This window comes from Labeo rohita, chromosome 3, assembly GCF_022985175.1.
Source record: "Labeo rohita strain BAU-BD-2019 chromosome 3, IGBB_LRoh.1.0, whole genome shotgun sequence".
NCBI lineage: Eukaryota > Metazoa > Chordata > Actinopteri > Cypriniformes > Cyprinidae > Labeo > Labeo rohita.
Genome location: NC_066871.1, coordinates 23484023 through 23503763, shown reverse-complemented (window position 1 = coordinate 23503763; position 19741 = coordinate 23484023). Strand labels below are relative to the sequence as shown.

Sequence of the window (19741 nt, the reverse complement as noted above, 5' to 3'; positions counted from 1 at the left end):
CACTGTTCTATTTGAACGCATCCACAGGCCTGATTTGTGTGCAGACGACTGTGCACTGCATAATTGCATGAATATGTTTTCTGTAGTCAGCTATGGGAGACGGAGAGGGGAAAAAAAAGACACCGTACAGCAATTACATCCGTCTAACCTTGTGCGGAAATCCAGAATCTCATTTCCAGCCTGTCTCTGATTGTAATTACAAGTGCTGAGAATGTCTGTTACCAGCCCTGTGACTCTTAATGTGCCACTTCCATAAACCTCAAAAGACAGGATGGCAATTAATTCAGGAAAACCATCATTATTTTAAGCATTATTTATCTTAAATTCCCATAAACTCCAGCTAATGTTTCCCTTCATGCCAGTGCAGGTTAATGATTGTAATCAGGCTTCACCCCAAAAGAAAACAATGACAATGAGTTAAAGACCTGACAAGGACAGTTTTCTCTCTTGTGGTGATGTATACTTCCTATTTAAACAAAGTTTGGCAAGAGAATATCAACCAGCTTGTCCATTATTTAAAAAAATAGGCTTAAGTTACGTCAAAGCCATGAACCAATTGAGTCGCAGAGGGCGCGTCATTCTCATTCTGGAGGACTGATTGGACAAAAATCTGTGTAGTGCAGGATGAGTCATCAATATTTTTTGTCCATTTTCCGGGGTAAGAAATGCTTTTAATAAATGTGTGTATCTAAAAGTCACAATGAATACTATATAGTGTTTTACCTCTTCTTTGGAGAAAAACTTTCGCAGCAACCCGTCAAAATAAAAGTTTGGTTTAACTTAAAGAAACCTACTGTAATAACACTACTACTACTACTAACAAAAATGTAATCCAGAAAATTATGCAAATGCAGATTTTGAGATAGATAGTTAGGGCCTTAAAAAGGTAATTTTTGTTAAACTTTGAATAAACTGCTGTTAAATTGTATACGTTTTATGATTTCAATTAATTAGACATGCTTTTTCTTTAATATTTTTTAATTTAGCCATTAAAACTAGAAAAAATCCTAGAAAAAAATTCTAGAAAATTAAAACAGAAAAAAAAAAAAAAAAGTCCCGGAATCCAGAAAATTTAAAGCAGAAAAAAGAAACTGCAGAAATCCTGAATCCTGAAAAATGGAATAAAGAAAAATGGTATTTGAAAAAAATAAAATAAAACGGATTTCATAGGTCCTGAGATTTTAAGAGATGTAGACATTGCACTCAAAAATGAATGCATGTTCCAGTCAAATTGTGGTTTATGCATACTAAAAAAATTATTGGAGAACACAGAATTTGGTATAAATAAAACAGAATTTGAACATTTTTTAGGGCCTTAAAAAGGTAATTTTTGTTAAACTTTTAATAAACTGCTGTTAAACTGTATAAGTTTCATGATTTCAATTAATTAGACATGCTTTTTGATTAATATTTTGTTTTAATTTAGCTATTAAAACTAGAAAAAAAGAGATGTAGACATTGCACTTAAAAATATATGCATGTTCCAGTCTAATTAATTGTGGTTTACGCAGACTAAATAAAGTCCGGCACACATCACCAAAGAGAAGTGTGTCATTTTGACAGGAATATCAAGTTTTAATATTTTGACTAAAAATGTAGATCAAAAATAATTTGAAATTAAACACTCGTTCACAATAAGATCAATCACATGCATTTCAAAAACGGCTGTAATTTTGTATTTCATGCGAACTTGATCATTTGCCCACTAGAAAATGTTTCAAAGCTAATAAACATGGATTAAAAGCCACAAAATCCCAATTTTGATTTTACGAGGTCTTTAACATCGAGTATGCAGCGTAAAGAGAGTCTACTCACCCTCCACGGGGCAGTAACGGGTGACCTTCTCAGGCATGAGCTGGCGTTCTTTGTGGCGGCAGTAAACCTCTGCTATCTGCTGCCGGCACTCCTTGGTCTTGGCTCGAGATAGGGCGGAGATAGCCTCTTTGCCGCTGATCTCGCATTTGGGTGGTTGATCGTACTTAATGTCGGCAGTGGGCGCGGCCGACCGCTTGGCCTGCTGAAGGTGGTGCCGGTGCTGCTGGGATTGATGTGGACGGAGGGTGGGATTGGCCCTCCGCTGGAGGTCGGTGCGTGTCTGATTGAAGCCACCTTTATTCTGTGCATACTGAATGACCTCGTTGGAGTGCTTGCTCAGGGTTTGCTGTGCATGCGCCTTCTCCAGAAGGCCTTGTTTGTGCTTGCCGGGCGCGTGTCTCTGTGTCTGCGAACGTGCCCCGAAATTACTGTTGTCTATATTCTCAAAGTCTTTGGGAACGGAGTTTTCATTGTTGCTGTCTACGCGGACTTTCTCCTTGGGCCGGTGCGAATAGTAGCCGTCCTGAAATATGAAGACAAAACAGACGAAATCAGTAGCTGATAAACAACATCAATGTCACCTCAATTACTGTTATAAGCAATCAGACATTCAATTGGTCCGGTTATGGCAGATTATGAACCGGACGTCTAACACATTACCAGACAACACCTTACTTCCGCACTGAAAAATAAAGTGGATATTCTGAGAAAATTACAATGTTTTCTGGCCTTAGAAGCTTTTAAATCTGTTGTTATTAGGACACTTAAAAAATATGATATGACCTGCTCTTTAAAGGAGTCACACAAAATATCAGAGACCTGGAGATGGGCTCTTTTGACTTGGGTCACTAAGCGATTTCCTATCAACCACATAGAACACCCTAGCAACTGCATATCAATACGCTAGCAGCCGTTCAGAACACCTTAGCAACCGCATACCAATGACCTGGCACCAACCTACAGCACTTCTCACAATTCAGAAAACATCTAGCTCCTTGTGTGCGCTAAAAAACTGCATATTCAGACAGGTGATACGAGTAATTTTATTGAGCAACAGTAAAACTATTCTGAAAGTATGTAACCTTATCTGACTTTAAACACACTGTAATTTACAGGGAGCATGGACCTGAGGTCATTTCTGATATTTTGCAGTTTCCTGCAAGTGTCACGGTTGATGAAATATTCCACTGGTAACAGAGTGTGCAACAGGAAGGAGGTTGCAGCCATGCCCTGAGTGCTGATATGATTGCAGGAGACATCTCTGTAGCTGCAAAAGCTTTAGGAGAGGATATGATCTCTGATATGACAGGACGACTATCTGCAAATGATTGTGCTTTTTATGTTATTATCTCTTTATATCTTTTGTTGACTCAGTTAGCAAGCCATACGCCCATTTCAGCTTGAACATACAAGTTAAACGCCAACTCAGTCTCGTACTGAAACTGAAGATGCTGATCATTGTGAAATTATTTTAAACGATTTTTCATTTGAAAAATTAATACTTTTATTCTGCCAGCATGCATTGAATAGATCAAAAGTGACACTGCAGTAGCACAACTGTTGATAATAAATGTTTTTTGAGCAGCAAATCAGCACGTCAGAATGATTTCTGAAGGATCATGCGACACTGAAGACTGGAGTAATGATGCTGAAAATTCAGCTTTGCCATCAAAGAAATAAATTACATTTTTAAGCACACTAATTTATGATAATGACATGATAATTTAATTCATATAGGCTAGTTTCTTGGCAATAGTGTTCACAGGATGCTGAATGTAAAATAAAGCTCATTAGAATGTGTAAAATTAATTTATGGTTCATATTTTTAAAATAATGATTAAAATCACTCGTGTTACATCTTAATCCTTGCAGTCGGATCAGTCTGCTGCCATATTGGTAACGCTAACAGTAATTTTCAGCCAATGCAAATACAACTCCTATTCACTTGAATAAGGAAAGGTCGGACATAACTGTTTGCAAACACTACAATTTCAAAAATTTCAAATCAACAGTACAACAATATTCAGACACCAACATGCACACTCATGAACAGCCATGTGTTTGGTTGTTTTAAAGGTGACATATCATGAAAATCTGACTTTTTCATGTTTAAGTTCTATAATTTGATCCCCAGTGCACCAACTCAAAAACATGAAAACCCAGATAACTTTGTTTTGGTATGCCTTTCTCTGTAAGCATGTGAAAAAACAACTGCTGATTTTGCTCCCCTCATGACGTTGTAAGGGGATCTTATTATAATATTATCGCCCCTTAATCTACACATTTACACCCATGGTGCCGCCATTTTGTTTCCTCAAGTGACAACGGTGTACCAGTTCTGACGCCATGGCAAACATTTGAGCAAAGTGGCTAACTGTTCTGTTTTTGGCCGCACAGACAAGCATAGAACACTGTTTAGAGTCGCAGCCTTAGAGGAGACAAGAGAGCAGTGGATTTATTGATTCATTTACTGTATATTATGCTGCTGCCACACAGATCTAATATAAAAATGCAAATTCTTTTCCAGCTGTTTACCTTCATAGACATAACCGTCTGTTTTTGTGCGTATTTGACAGTTTAAGCACAATAAGACATGAAAGAGAACTTAGTTTAGTACTCACATGCTGTGTGGCAGCCGCTTTCTGTGCGTTCGCTTCAGACGTGTGCACTCAGAAAACCGTATATCAGAAGTTTAAACTGATTTGGCTTTAAAAACACATGATTTCAGCATGACAGACATGATAATCAAAACTAGAAGTCGACCGATATTGGATTTTACCGATACCGATAACTAGGTTGGACCACACTGGCCAATACCGATTAATCGACCGATAGTTTTTAAAATGGATACTGAGCGGAAAATAAATAGTGCTCTACTATTTAAAAAAAAAAGTAGCCTACTGAACCATACTTTGTAAATGAATAAAAATATTATTATTAATTATATATTGATCATTACAGTTAGTTCATTGTTCATTAATGTTAACAAAAGCAACTAAACATTTTAAAATATATCAGTAAATGCTGAAATTAACACACTCTAGCAAGGAACAATACTTCTATTCTACAGCTTTTATCAATCTTAATGTTACCAGTGGACTCATATTGTAAAGTGTTACCATTACATCAACAATCAAACTAAAGATGGCCATCTTTAAATATCTACACAAAGGCCAAAGTACTGAAATTGCATACATATGGATATGGTGTACTTTCACAATTTAACTGCTTCTATTCTAGAACATCTGTGGTTATCTAATCAAAATATAAAAATATGTTAGTCACACAACAGGCAAAAGTGCAGAAGAACTCGCAGCTATCCGGTATCACACACACTGGACGCGTCGCGTTCAATTCAAGCAGTGGTCTACAAGACTTTATTTGATCACCAACAAGCAAAAGTATACTGTTGTCCTTTCTTCACTAATGCAGCATCTAGTCAACAAATTCATCGCTTAGTAATGACATGAAAACACACATTACAGTATACTGTACACACCGTTTCGTTGTCGATGTTTTAAATCCACCTTTGAAGTGTCCCGCTCTGTGCAGCGCGCAGTGTCATGTGTCTAAACAAACAGCACGTGCTGTCAGTGATTTACGCCACTAGAGGCCACTCCCCTGCTGTATAACAAAGACTATAGGGACTTTGCTGTATAATGACAACATTCTTAGCCGCTCCAGCAACGGACCCAACCCGGAAAAAAATATCGGCATGGATTTTTGCCGATAACCGATAGTTCAGCCAATCAACTATCAGTGCCGATTAATCAAAACCAAACAGATGTTTTTTTTTGTCAGAGTATCTCAGGTATGAGCTGTAAAGGCACAGCCTTATTCTAGAAAAGGGGGCGGCAGGCAGCAGCTAATATGCATTTAAAGAGACATGTAGCTTCCACTCAAAATAGGCATTTTAAAAATGATGTAATAAATTATCTGTGGGGTATTTTGAGCTTAAACTTCAGAGACACATTCTGGGGACACCTGAGACTTATATTTCATTTTGTAAAAAAGGGGAACAGGTCTTGGTTTACTCCAAGGCAGGATTACATAAGGGTCAGTACATCATATTGAGAGTTTGGATGTCTCTGCTTTATAAAACTTCTGACAGTGGTCGTTTTAACATTACAACCTCTTTGACATGTTACCACTAACTTTCCCACGCATCGCATCCCAGACTTCTCAAAAACTTCTCCTGTCATCTGTTCTTACATTTCCCTAACTCATTCTGTCCACCGATTACTGCGCCAGGCTTGAAGGATGCTGTAAGTAACAGAAGACGGCAAAAGAGACATTAATAAGAGGAAATGGAAACAAACAAAAAGGAAAAAAAAAAATCAAAGCGAAGGAGATGAGGACAGGAAGTAAGACGAAGCACTGCTGCAACTCTAATTTCCTTACCGTTATGGTGCAATTTGTCCACAAAGCATTTATTAAAGCTTGTTTGTGAACTCGCAGAGTGCATTATTTGTGAGGGGAAACTTTTGAAGACAAATCTCTGTCGCGTCACCCTCGCTTTGGCCCTCTAAAGGCTACCGTTTAGAGCAGACTCCACTCCCGTCTGCTCCTCCTCCTCCTCCACCAGGAGCTTTCAGGAGGAAATTACAGTGCCTTGGATTAATAGCCTGAGCAACCACAGGAGGTAAGTTAGGCTGCTGGAGAGAAGACTATCGATCGCTTGCAAAAATCTGTCATTTCCCAAGGTGCTCTGAGAGCCCTGCTCTGCACCGCTGAGCACCCTGGCAGTCGCAGGCCTTCTGTATTCTCTCTCAAGGGGAAGGAGGCTCCCCTCTCTCTTGCATCATCCATCACAGGAATGGTGGGAGTCGCACACTCGTTTATCAAGCACACTTTTATCTGGCTCTTTTTCCGCCTCTCTGATGGGGAAGAACATCACAGGCCACACACACATGAACACTAGAACTGGGCGGTATGATGGTATATGCTGTAAAAATGTGTCAGCTGGCAGAGATTCTGCTATATCGTCAACACTGCCGCGCAATTTAAACAATCTGAAAGGATACAAAAAAAAGGGGCCTCTAGTGTTCACAGCTTCACTGATTACAATAGGAGCGATTTGGTTTTAGTTTCCAGTGCAGTGTTTCTGGGTAGTTATGACTGCTGATATCAATAACAAAATATTTGAGAGAAGACGTCCTTTCAGTCAATGGCACGGCGGAGGGGAACGGTCCGCCACTGGAATGCTGCTTTGCCTGTTCTCTCAAAGCCTCATGTCAGAACTGTTTGACAACTATAGTTGTATGTAACTGTACACCTTAATGGTTTAAATGAATGAATAAGGTTTGAGGGAGAGTGCACACATGAAACGTAAAACCAAACAACACTCCCTTAATCTGTCCTGATTTTCTTCCAGCTTCACAGTCCAGCAGCTAATATGCGGATACCGTGGGAATAATAAAATACTACTTATGTATCTGATCTGTTCTGATCCAGGCTGACTGCATCTCACGATCCGTGCCTCAAAACCTCAAAACAAAGGAAAAAAAAAATAAAAAAGAAAATGAATAGAAAAAAAGTAGGCTTTTTGTATTGTAGCAATATTTTCATGACAGTTGATCACATTTACGCCCACAGTCCTGTCAAGAAAAAGACTAGAAAAGTCATGTAAATTAAAATCTTAAAGCGATAGTTCACCCAGAAATTAAAATTCTGTCATTAATTATGACCCTCATATCGTTCCAGTCCTGTAAGACCTTTGCTCATCTCCAGAACACAAATTAAGATATTTTTGATGAAATCCGAAAACTTTCTGACTTTACATAGACAGCAACGCAACTGACACGTTCAAGACCCAGAAAGGTAGTAAGGTCACCGTTAAAATAGTCCATGTGACATCAGTGATTCAACCCTAATTTTATAAGGCTGAAGACTGAGCCAAAGACTGACACTGAAGAGAAAAAACTGCTGAATAAAAATGTTATTTTTGTTTTCTCTGTTTTGTTTGTTTTTTTTTTTTAATGTAACAATATCAAAATCTTACAATACGATTTTGTACATTTTGTACATTTTAAAGTAAAGTAAATTATTCTATTTAATGCACTTTGAGAGTTCAAAATTAGGAGCTTCAACTCATGTTCTTAAAAAGTCAGTGAATTGACTTGTACCTTAAATTTAAAGGGGACTCAACCCTCTATTTATTTGTGGTATACTGTCTCAGTCTAAATTACATTCATACTGGTGTTTTAGGAAGCCAGACAAATTAGAATATAATAGCCATATATTAATGATAAAATGATGATGATAAAACAACTGCACTGTAAAATAAATGAAAGTTAATATTTCATAGATATATTATTGCTGCTTTACACTACGGTAGGGAAATTACAATACTTCTTTCCTGATTTCTACACTTAAAAGATATTTTGAATTTGGACTGCATTTAAACCGCTGAGCAATTCACACTGCACTTTTAAGCTTTTATTTTGACACAAAACTCCTGCTTCATTGAAAACAGGCTTACAAAAACAGGTCTCGATACAAATCTAGTGAAATGCTGTAATCAGTGTGAAAATAAAGCAAACTGGTGGCCGTTGCGTTCCCAAATGCGCGCTACACTCACAGCACATGCAATAAATGAGTTCCCAGCATTGATTGTGAAGGGAGCCATTAAAACACCGGATCACGAGCTGATCACCTGAAGTGCGCGCTTCGCTTTGAAACGTGCAGCGAAAACAGACTTGATGAAGGGATTAAGCCATATTGCACTTTTGGTTTTAGTTCATTTGACAGATACTGTGCCAAAGCATAATGGCCCAAAACACAACAATAAAGAAAATCTATGTTAGAATAAGATGTTTAAATATATTTTTAAAACTACACTTTTTGCCTGGAAGACATTGTTTCATGATCGAGATATCATGATATTGATAATATTGGTACATCCCTACTTTGTGGACAAAAAGTATTCTCATAACTTCTCAAAATTACAGTTGAACCACTGATGTCACATGGACTATTTTATTGATGTCCTTACTACCTTTCTGGGCCTTTGAATGTGTCAGTTATGTTGCTGTCTATGCATGGTCAGAAAGCTCTCAGATTTAGTCAAAAATACCATAATTTGTGTTCTGAAGATGAACAAAGGTCTTATGGGTTTGGAACGATATGATGGTAATTAATTAATGACAGAATTTTCATTTTTGGGTGAACTATACCTTTAAATGATGGCCATTTTTCTTAATGACACTGAATATTTTATAGGGTGGAAACTGAGAGAAAAATATTTTCAAAAATACTTAACTCGCATCTAGTAAATCAAGAAAAACAAATGGGGCCTTTGACTACTGCTGTGAACAAAGAGGGGCCCTGGAGTCAAAAAGGCTGAGAACCACAACTCTAACCTCAAGTATGAACAATAATATGAATGCTTTTCTTTCAGAATGCACCACTACTAATAACAATAATTAAAAAGCCATTCAAATTCAACATTCACATAAAAAATGGTCATCCACAACTCCCACAAGACATGTAGCAAGTACTAAAAAGCAAGCTATAAGTGGCCTGGATCCAAACGGCTGAATTGCGTCTCAGCAGAAACTTGTTGGACTAACAGCACTGGGACTGAATGGAAACACTGTTAGTCAACTATTAGGAGAGTCATAAATACTTCAGTCCTCTGTGAGGCTGACGCAAAAGGACGTCAGGAAACATTACATGACTCAGCCTAAAGCTACAAGATATGCGCTTTGACTGTGCAAAAAAATATGCATGGGGGACGGATGTGTGAGCTGATGCACATATGGATGTACGCGCTCATGCAAAGAAACTATGTGACTATGACTCAAGACAATGGGCCAGGAACTAAAATGTCACTTTCCATGAATAATCTTACAGTCTCTTACCAAATGTAACACCTCATCCTAACAAATTTGATAATGCAATAAGCATGCTTTGCTGATAAGGCATTTGTCCTAGGAAATGCAGGCCGCAAATCCAAAAATCACTTCTAATCACTGTTCATGCTATTTTTGACCATATGTAACACCTCAGTTTGCTTCACCCAGCAGAAGGTCGGCAAAGTTTACCTCACCCTGTGCCCCAGGGTTGCAGGGGTCACCTTCCTAGAGGCTGCCCTCTCGCTGACCTCTCAGCCTGGGTGGCTGTGCAGGGTCAGCGCTGAATGAGTCACAGAGAGCTGGGGGTGGGGAGACGGTCACATGTGCAGACTAGACACAGAAGGTGAGCCTGCGAGCTGGTTATAGTATGCGGGACGGGCGCTGAAACCCAACTCTGACCTTTCCTACACCACAGAGAGCAGTTCCATCAATCACTGTGACTGTATACAAGCTGCTCAATCAAACTGAACCGATGCCAGCGATCCACATCGAATCCTCATTCACAGAGTGTGTTTCTGAATCTTAATAAAAACAGCCACAGCTGACCTGTTTGTAAAGGTCAAACTCTGGACAAGAACAAAAGAACACTAGGGCTTTGTTTTGGAATAGCAGCGTAGTACATGCCGCACAGTAAATACTGCCAACAATGAGTAAAATTAATATGTGAAATCTAGATTATGCCACAATAAACAGTAGCACTTTTACTAGTCTTTTCAAATGAGTCATGAACGTGAATTAGGGTTGGTATTAGTCATAGGGTCAGAGATTCTGAAGGTCATTATGAGGGTAATGTGCCATTCAGTACTGAATAGGCAATATTAAATTAAATTCCCCAATTTTTAATTCATTTGAATCAGGTAGAATACAGGATGCACAACAGCAATTTAAATTTACAGAGGTAGAATAAAAAATTGAATTAAAGGATTAGTTCACTTCCAGATTAAAAATGTCCTGATAATTTACTCACCCCAATGTCATGTCTTTCTTTCTTTAGTCAAAAAGAAATTAAGGTTTTAGAGGAAAATATTCCAAGATTTTTCTCCATATAGTTGACTTCAATGGGGATCAACAGGTTGAATGTCCAAATTGCTGTTTCATTGCAGCTTCAAAGGGCTCTACACGATCCCAGCCGAGAAATAGGAGTCTTATCTAGCGAAACGATCTGTCATTTTCTATATATTGTATATTTTTGTGCATTTGAATCTTTTCAACAATGACTGCATGATCTTGAGATCCATCTTTTCACACGGAGGACAACTGAGGGACTCATATGCAACTACTACAGAAGGTTCAATCTCTCACTGATGCTCCTCAAGGAAAAATGATGCATTAAGAGCCGGGGGTGAAAACTTTTAAAAACAATGAAGATGTTTACATTTTTCTTATTTTGCTTAAATATCATGTTATTTTCATTTAGTACTGCCATTCAGAAGCTACAGAAGATACATGTTTCCCAGAAGACAAAATAAGTTAAATTTACCCTGATCTTCAAATTCAAAAAGTTTTCACCCCCCAGCTCTTAATGCATCGCATTTCCTTCTGAAGCATCAGTGAGGGTTTGAACCTTCTGTAACAGTTGCATATGAGTCCCTCAGTTGTCCTCAGTGTGAAAAGATGGATCTCAAAATCATACAGTCATTGTTGGAAAGGGTTGAAATACACAAGAATGCTGAAAAAACAAAGAATTTGTGGGACCTGAAGGATTTTTCTGAAGAACAGTGGGCAGTTTACTAAACAAAATCACTAAACAAAAAAACAGAGCTGTGGATCAATCAGGTAACAACACAGTATTAAGAATCAAGCATATGTAAACTTAAACAGGGTCATTTTTATCAACTATTATTTTCACTTGTGGACTATATGTAAACATCTTTTATGTGAAATATCTTATACCAAATAAAAAGATAACATGCATTTTGTATGATCCCTCTTATTTTGGTAAAATAATTAACATTTTGCAGATTCTGTAAACTTTTGACTTCAGCTGTAATATATATTTTCAATGTAATTTAAAAAACATGTATGGGTCAGACTGGAACAATGCTTCTTTTTCTAGAATGCCATTTCCTGATGAATTTAGAAATGGAATTCATGTCATTTAATACATTTCCTAAATTTTACTTCAAACTACAATTCCTGTGGGGTGTGGCCAGTGTAATTAAAATTCATATTCATTATGCATTCAGAAAATCTGCAAAAAACTAGATATTGGCCACCCGTCCAAAACTTCTTCCATACTGTCAAGGTGTTTATTTCTTGCCTCCATCACCTTGTGCTTCCTAAACCGAACTGAATTAAAATTGATTCGGATATTAGCTAGATTGAGTGAAAATTGCCTCTGGGCTTTCATCACCTCTGCAAACAGAACAGTTGTTCCTAACAATGAGGCAAACACCAAGGACAGACATAAAGAAAGAACTTCATGCATAACCTGGCCTTTCTTTCGAACAGCAGAAACCACAGAGGAAGTCGTCAATTGTTTGTCGAGTCAGACGTGCAGTCCAACAAGTATGCATGCAACCACACTTAAAAAAACATAACCTAGCAGTACAGTATTCGCAAATCTAGACATGTCGCCCTGCTCTTTCTCTCCCTCTTATATATAGTTTCGCTCTGAGCAATGTTCTTGTCCTGTGTGATTCAGTCTAATGAAGGGGCTGGTCCCGTAGCCTTAGTCTTGCTCACGGCTCTGAGTGGGCTACTGGGGAAAATAGTGAAAAGCGCTTCCACTAGAGATGACAAATAAGCCCAGCTCAGCCCCCCAAGCGGAGAAGAGCAGGTCTGCATGAGACACTCAGCGGACTGTCAGAGCTACAACACCTTTTTCTACACAGCCAACATGAGTCAGAGAGACCACAGCAAAGCCAGAACAAGGACATTACATTAGAGAAGACAGTTTATCTTAGAGAGAAAGTAGATGAGGCAGAAAGAAAAGATTTACAAGACGAGGCAGCAAACGGAAACAAACATGGGCACAAGAGGAAGAAGGTTTCTTCTTATGTGGTTCCTGGTCAATTAAAACTAGCAAACATGTAGTTTTTTTGCCTGCACATGTTTCTGAAACACATTCTGGAGAGAAACAGGATGTTCACTATGGAAAAATTTGAAATAGAATAATTTATTGCAATTGTCTGAATTATGAAAAAAGGCCACCACATAATAGAATGAAGCCAGACCAAATGAGAGCTTGCTAAAATAGTGCCTATCTCTATATTTGCTCATTGGTTAACATTATCCAATTACCTGCTTTTCAAAGGGAGAGCGAGTTATTACGTATGGATTGAAGACTGAAGACAAAACGCTGCTATTTGGAAAAACGCACACAATCAAACGTTCACAATAACCAAGAACAAGCGCTTAGCTCAGCTTCCATCGTATTTCCACCCTCTGTAATTTAAAGTCACTTAGTTACTTTCCACTATGCACCCAAAAACACTCAGATGAACCCATTTAGACTCCTGACAAACAGTCATGATGGATGGCGAACGTAACTAGTTCAAACTGTCTTTGATAACTAGCTATGAAACATGATCATAGGACTTCAAACGACGACTCCTCTGCATGGCAACTTCAATGTTTATGAAGCTTCTGAACTTGAAAGCACATACAGCTTTCTTTTCCAACATGTAAAGATCATCAGTCTTTGATCACGGCCTGCCACAACATGACTGATCATTTGTACCCAGAGCTATCACCTCACTACACTGAACAGTCACCGAAAAGCACCACTTCCTTGGTACGCTTGCTTAACTGACAAAAATTAACCTTATTTTAGGATTTATGATACAGAGCTACATAAAAGGCTCATTTTGAGATACAGAATGTTTAGTTTATGAAAAAAAACCCTACATTAATTCTTTTTAAAGCTATGATATAGACGTCATCATTAACAGATTAACATAACTAATACGAGGGCATGAGCTCTAATTGTTTGGGCATTAACAACAGTGCCTCAAGCATGAAGATTTACATTTGAACCTCTATCTGGTCTGTGATTTGTGCACTAAGCCGCCTTTCACAGCTGGTGGACTAAGCTCAGAATCATCAGTTTTGGATTCTCTGTGAGGAGTGCTGAGATTCCTCATAAGCCTCCGCTTGAGGCGCTTTGTGGCGTTTTTCCTATTGAACGCAGCCCCAAGCTCTCTGAGCACCTGTTGGCACGAGGCCTGATTGGCATCATCCTCTTCCCTCTGAAGCACAAGGCCCACAGCTCTCACCAGTGCAAATGAGCAAACATTAAGCCAGGCTTAGCCCGCTGCTTTAAGGTTTAAGGCCTCGGCTTTTGTATCAAGTGGTCAACAGTAATCCATTATGGTAGGGATTTCTGGCACTGTCTCAGAAAATGCTTTCCTAAGTCTGAGGGATACGGAGTCACGCAGCTCAACTAGTGAAAGCTGGCCCGTTTAAGAAGGTTTCCAGTTGCCAGCACCACATCTCGCCAGTCTTGCACATTCTGTTCTCGCTCGCTTTTAGTTCATGAGCTGGAATTTTAACAGAAATTGGAAAAAATTTACAGTAAGTTGAACTTGAATGATGAGATTTACTGAATTGTAATTCAAAGAAATTCAACAAGATTTTATTCTGAAAATGTAATTTCCTTCAATCTTGGTTAGTTAATTTATTAAAGGCTCAGTTATTTAAAAAAAAATCATGTCACTGCAAACCTGTATGCTTTTCTTTCTTCTGCAGAACACAAAAGAAAATATTTTGAAAAACCTCATTGGCTTCCACTATTTGGACAAAAGAAAAAACTTTTTAAAATATTTTCTGAAAGAAAGAAAGTCGTACGGGTTTGAAATGACATACGTGTGACATAAACAGATCAGTTTGGCCTATTTTGAACTATCTGGCCTATAAAGATTCAGTCAAGTCTTTGTGAACACTTTACCAAGTTCACAAAACATTCTTGCCATTTTTTCCTTTTTTCTAACTTGAGATAATTTTGCATTGCCAAGAACATTCTTATCCTTTTTCCTAAAAGGATAGTTTATCCAAAATTAAAAATTACACCATGATTTACATCCTCAAACCATCCTAGATGTATATGACTTTCTTCTTTCAGGTGAATACAACTGGAGATACATTTAAAATGTCCTGGCTCCTCCAAGCTTTATAATGGCAGTGAATAGGTGCTAAGATTTTAAAGTCCAATAAAGTGCCATCATAAAAAGTGCTCCACACGGCTCCAGGGAGTTAATAAAAGACTTCTGAAGCAAATCGATTCATTTGTGTAAAAAAAATATCAATATTTAAAACTTTATAAACAGTAATCTCTAGCTTCCGGTAACTGTCAAACGCATGTTGAAGAGAAAATGGCGTTCCAGGGGATGTCAAATGGGCAAATGTGGTGACAAACACGGAAGCTCATTTGAGAGAACAAAACAATGGTCACAAAGTACAAAATGAGGATTTGTAAAAAAAAAAAAAAAAAATGTTGGAAGACACTAGTTTTCCTTTGCTGTAAACAAAACTTGGTTGTCACGAGAATAGCATATTCTCACCAGAGCTTGCGCTACGCCAACGTCCTTTGTCATCCACTGGAACGCCACTCTCTCATGAACACATGACAGGTTGCCGGCACAGGAGATTACAGTTTAAAAGTTTTAAATATATACATATGTTTCTTACACACATCGATTTGCTTCAGAAGGCCTTAATTAACCCCCCGGAGCTGTGTGGAGCACTTTTTATGATGGATGGGTGCACTTTGTTGGACTTCAAAATCTCAACAGCCATTCACTGCCATTATAAAGCTTGTAAGAGCCGGGACATTTTTTAATATGACTCAGATTGTATTCATTTGAAAGTAACGCATATACACATAGGATGGCTTGAAGGCAAATAAATCATGAAGTAATTCTCATTTTAGGGGGAACTATCCCTTTAAGATTATTGTAAAGACAAAACTTAATTCCTACAATGAATGTGTTAAAAATATCTTAAAGTTAGCATAACTTCAACTCAAATATTATCCCATGGATATATATATACCGGTTCACATTTACAACTCTGCGTGTTTGCTGCGTAAAACCATCAATCGATTTTCAGATTGGTCTGAATGAAAATGCAAATTCATTCATTGTCACTAGCAGATGCTTTTGAAGGGTCAAAAATAGTGGTTTCCTCTATAGCGGCTGTACACAAAACAGCACTGCACTCACAAACGATGCTTTATCAGGCATTACAAGCATGATGAAATGGAAATTAAATAGAAATTTTCCTGAAGACAGTTGGTTTTCATCAGAAATGCACTAATATAAACACTAGTGCCACATTTTGATTGTGAAACATGCAGTGCTCATGTTTATTCAACAAAGCCTGTTAAAAAATTTATTTGGGGTGGTGAGTTTTGATATTGTGGCGGGCCACCACAAATAAATCAATGTATGGGAAACACTAATAAACCTCACAGTGACTAGTCCTAAACTCACATCAAGCTCTTCTTACTTTTCATGCAACACCAAAGCCACTCTTTAAATATATATTTCTAAACTTCTAAAGAAGGGCATTTGGGAACATTAATACAAGTTTCTTAGAATTTCTTTTAAGAAAAGTCTTTACTTCTTTCTTAAAGGGGTCATCGGATGCTCATTTTCCACAAGTTGATATGATTCTTTAGGGTCTTAATGAAAAGTCTATAACATACTTTGATTAAAAATTCTCAGTGGTAGTGTAAAACAACACTGTTTTTAGCTTCTCAAAATCAGCTCTTTTCACAGCAATCTGTTTTGTTGCATGTTGCTTTAAATGCTTATGATCTCTGCTCACCCCGCCCCTCTCTTCTGTGGGGTGACGAGCCGTCCTGTTTACTTTAGCCGCATTTAGCTGCATTTAACTTGCTAACTAGCATGTTATTAGGAAAGATTTTGCTCGATTTGCAAAGATGCATAAAAAACCTCTTATACTTACTTCTTCCACAAGTGAAGCTGGATCACAAACGGTTCGTACGCACAGACGCATTTATGTAGATCGGGGGGCACATTGCCTTAAAAAACAAAAGTAATCCTTTGCATCTTCAGCAGCTCAGATGTCAGGAGTAAATGACGACTGCCATGTTTATTATTACATCCAACAAAACACCTCAATCGCTTAGGAGACATTCTTGTCTTCCCCTGCTCCGGCGGTGAAACAATGGCGGTTGAACTGTTCACAGCTCACTCAGGGCAGGTCTAAGGTAAGATGGCCGTGTCAATCAACTATCGTAGGAGCGGCCTTGGTCTGTGTGACGTCACACAGCCAAGAAGCTGAGAATGGCTTGATTTCAAACAACATGTAAAAGTGAATTTTGCATCCGATGACCCCTTTAAGAAGATTTTCATGAATCCAGCCTCTGACGTGTATCAGAGAACAACATCAAATTTCACGCATCTTCTTTAGTCAAAACAAACAAACTACCACCTTTCCGTCAACAGGAAACCGTCGTTAATGAGGAGGGTAAAGCTTTGTAGGCAGAGTGTTTAAAGAGGCATACAAATGAGGCAGCGCTGCAATTAGAGAGAATCCACAATGGATGCGGCCACTCTCGGCTAAGGATTTCTTAATGAATGCTCAAGGTGCTGCTTGTGAGACAGATTGCTCGACATGTGGCCTCCTCGCATACGAAGTGGTCTGGGACTCGGGCCCCCAATGCCTTTACATAACCGCCCCTTTCACTCAGGGAAGCGTGGGAGAACTACAGCTTTGTGTGGGCGACGGGACCATGGGGCGTACGTGTAAAAAGCAGGTCTGTGTAGGAAGAACGATTGCTCGTTCATTCCGCTTGTGTAAATATGCTGAAACCCACCATGCTCAGAAATACCCTTCCGCGAACCCAAACCGAAAACGGCCCCACCCTGGCTATCCTTCACTTCTCTCAGCCACATGCACACTGGAACGGAATGTATTTTGGGCTAATCTCTTCGCTGATTGCTAATAGTAAGGTATATGCATGGAACAACCCAGTTTTGGACATAATGACAGCAGCAAGGTCAGCGCAAAAGGCGGTTTTCCAGGCCTGTTATTTGGGAGGCATCGACCAACAGTGCACTAAAATGTCTAGGCGGTTGTCTGTGGAATAAGAACATCAAACAGACTGCCAGAAGTTGACTGGCATAGCCCGTCTACACATCCCAGTGCCATGCTAACACCCCTAACTTTGCAAATGTGGAGTTTGGCTCGATCCGTTTATACACACATGGGACTTGATGGATGGCTTCTTTGCCAGTACGGCTCATTCGCACACACACACAAACAGAGTATCAATACACCATCTGTAATAGAAAACCCGAGAAGCACCAAAGCATTAATTGGCATACCATTCCATCCCGATTTCAAAGGCTCTGGCCAACGGCACAAGTCAGCAGGTCTCAATTTGATTTTTTGGTAACCCACAATGAAAGGGCACTTTTGTCTGAATGCAACGATCAAACTGCATTAGTTAGCAAATGAAAAAAATATATGGCAGCTGATAACATCAGTCCGGCCCTTTACTTTAATAGTTACTAATCTGGAGGAAACCAGCATGTGGGAAACTACAGTACCTTGTAAAATCTAATTACACAACAATGGCAGTCATTGTGTTGATTGCATAAAGCATGCTTCTATACAAATCATACAAACAAACCATTTCCTAATTATCCCCCATTAGGAGCTACTTTATAAAACCGTGCATTGATACAAAACAAGCAAACAAACGGTAAAAAAGAAGCCATATTATAATTAGAAGCTGTTGTAGTTATGCAAAAGAGAACAGAGGGTACATCCAAATTTCTCTGCTCCTCTGTGACAAGTCACTGTAGGCCTATATCTAAAAATATTTAATGACAATTATAGACTAGATGTGCGAGGAGGGAACCAATTTAGACAAACATTGGCAGCGTGTGCTCTACATCATTTGACGCAGAGCGGATGTCGATAAGAGAAAAATCAATGGCTAGAATAGTGATGCAACAGTCCTGTTAAGCATCGTGGTGCCCTTTCACGGGCAGCCGACCACTGCAACTGCATTCAATGCCAGCAGACGCTCAGAACACTTCCCTTCTGTTCATGACTCAGTACTTTCGCTGTTCGCTCTGCTCTGCTGCAACTGCAAAACAAAACAAGCTGTTTGAATATTCACACACTTTTCAGTCCGACTGAGAGTTCTGAGGTTTGTTGTTTGTCTGAAACAAAGCCATCTTTCCTTTTTCTTTTTTTTTTGGGTTCGTTTTCTTTACTTCTAACCATGATATATCTGCAAACATGCTCTGAATAAGTACCAACAACCTCTTTTCTCCATCTCCCTTAACAGATCTCATTTACATCCATCCATCACGGCGCAATTCCATCAGTGGATATCCAATTCTGATATTAACCCATGGCTGTTGTCCATGCATTAATGTGCCCTCAGATTGGAAACCAAATAATATTATCCACATCTGACGTCCCAGATCTGCATTTAATCCAAGCTCAGTCTGGCATTTGCTTAATTTATCCCTTTCAGGTCTCAGCAGTTTAATTCTCAGTATTCCCTCAAGAAGCCAAATACCTCTTGGCAGGCCATCCTTTTAAGTAAGAATAAAGTGATCTACCTGGTTTAAAAAAAAAAAAAAAAAGTTGAAAAAGCCTTGTATGCTTAAAGGGTAATTATGGAAGCCCATTTATGTCAATGAATAGGTAATTGCGACTAGGTGATTGTGTATCACGCAATTCTGACTTTTTTCTCACAATTGTGTGTCATAAACTTGTAATCTGCGAGTTATAAAGTCAGAATTGTGAGACATAAACTCACAATTCTGAGAAATTAAGTTGGAATTGCGGAATATAAACTCACAATTCAGACTTGTTTCCTAAGAATTGCGAGTTTATATTGTGCAATTGCAAGAAAAAAAGTCAGAATTGTGAGATACAAACTCGAGGAAAGTTTTTATCTTGAAATTCTGACTTTATTTCTGGCAAATGTGAGTTTATATCACGCAATTCTGAGGAAAAAAGTCAGAACTGTAAGTTTATTTCTCGCAATTCTGACTTCACGACTCGCAATTATGATTTTCTATCAGAAGTCTGAGCAAAAAAAGTCTGAATTTCGAATTTTTAATTACGCAGTTCTCAGG

At 38.6% G+C, this 19741-nt stretch overlaps 1 protein-coding gene across 1 annotated transcript in view; it reads right to left on the bottom strand.

The window, feature by feature from the left end:
* Positions 1–19741, bottom strand: part of xylt1 (xylosyltransferase I) — an 82248-nt gene that overhangs the window by 39260 nt on the left and 23247 nt on the right. Inside the window, exon 2 of the mRNA XM_051105680.1 lies at positions 1816–2338. Coding sequence (XP_050961637.1) covers positions 1816–2338 — 523 coding nt within the window. The remainder of the gene's footprint in view (positions 1–1815; positions 2339–19741) is intronic.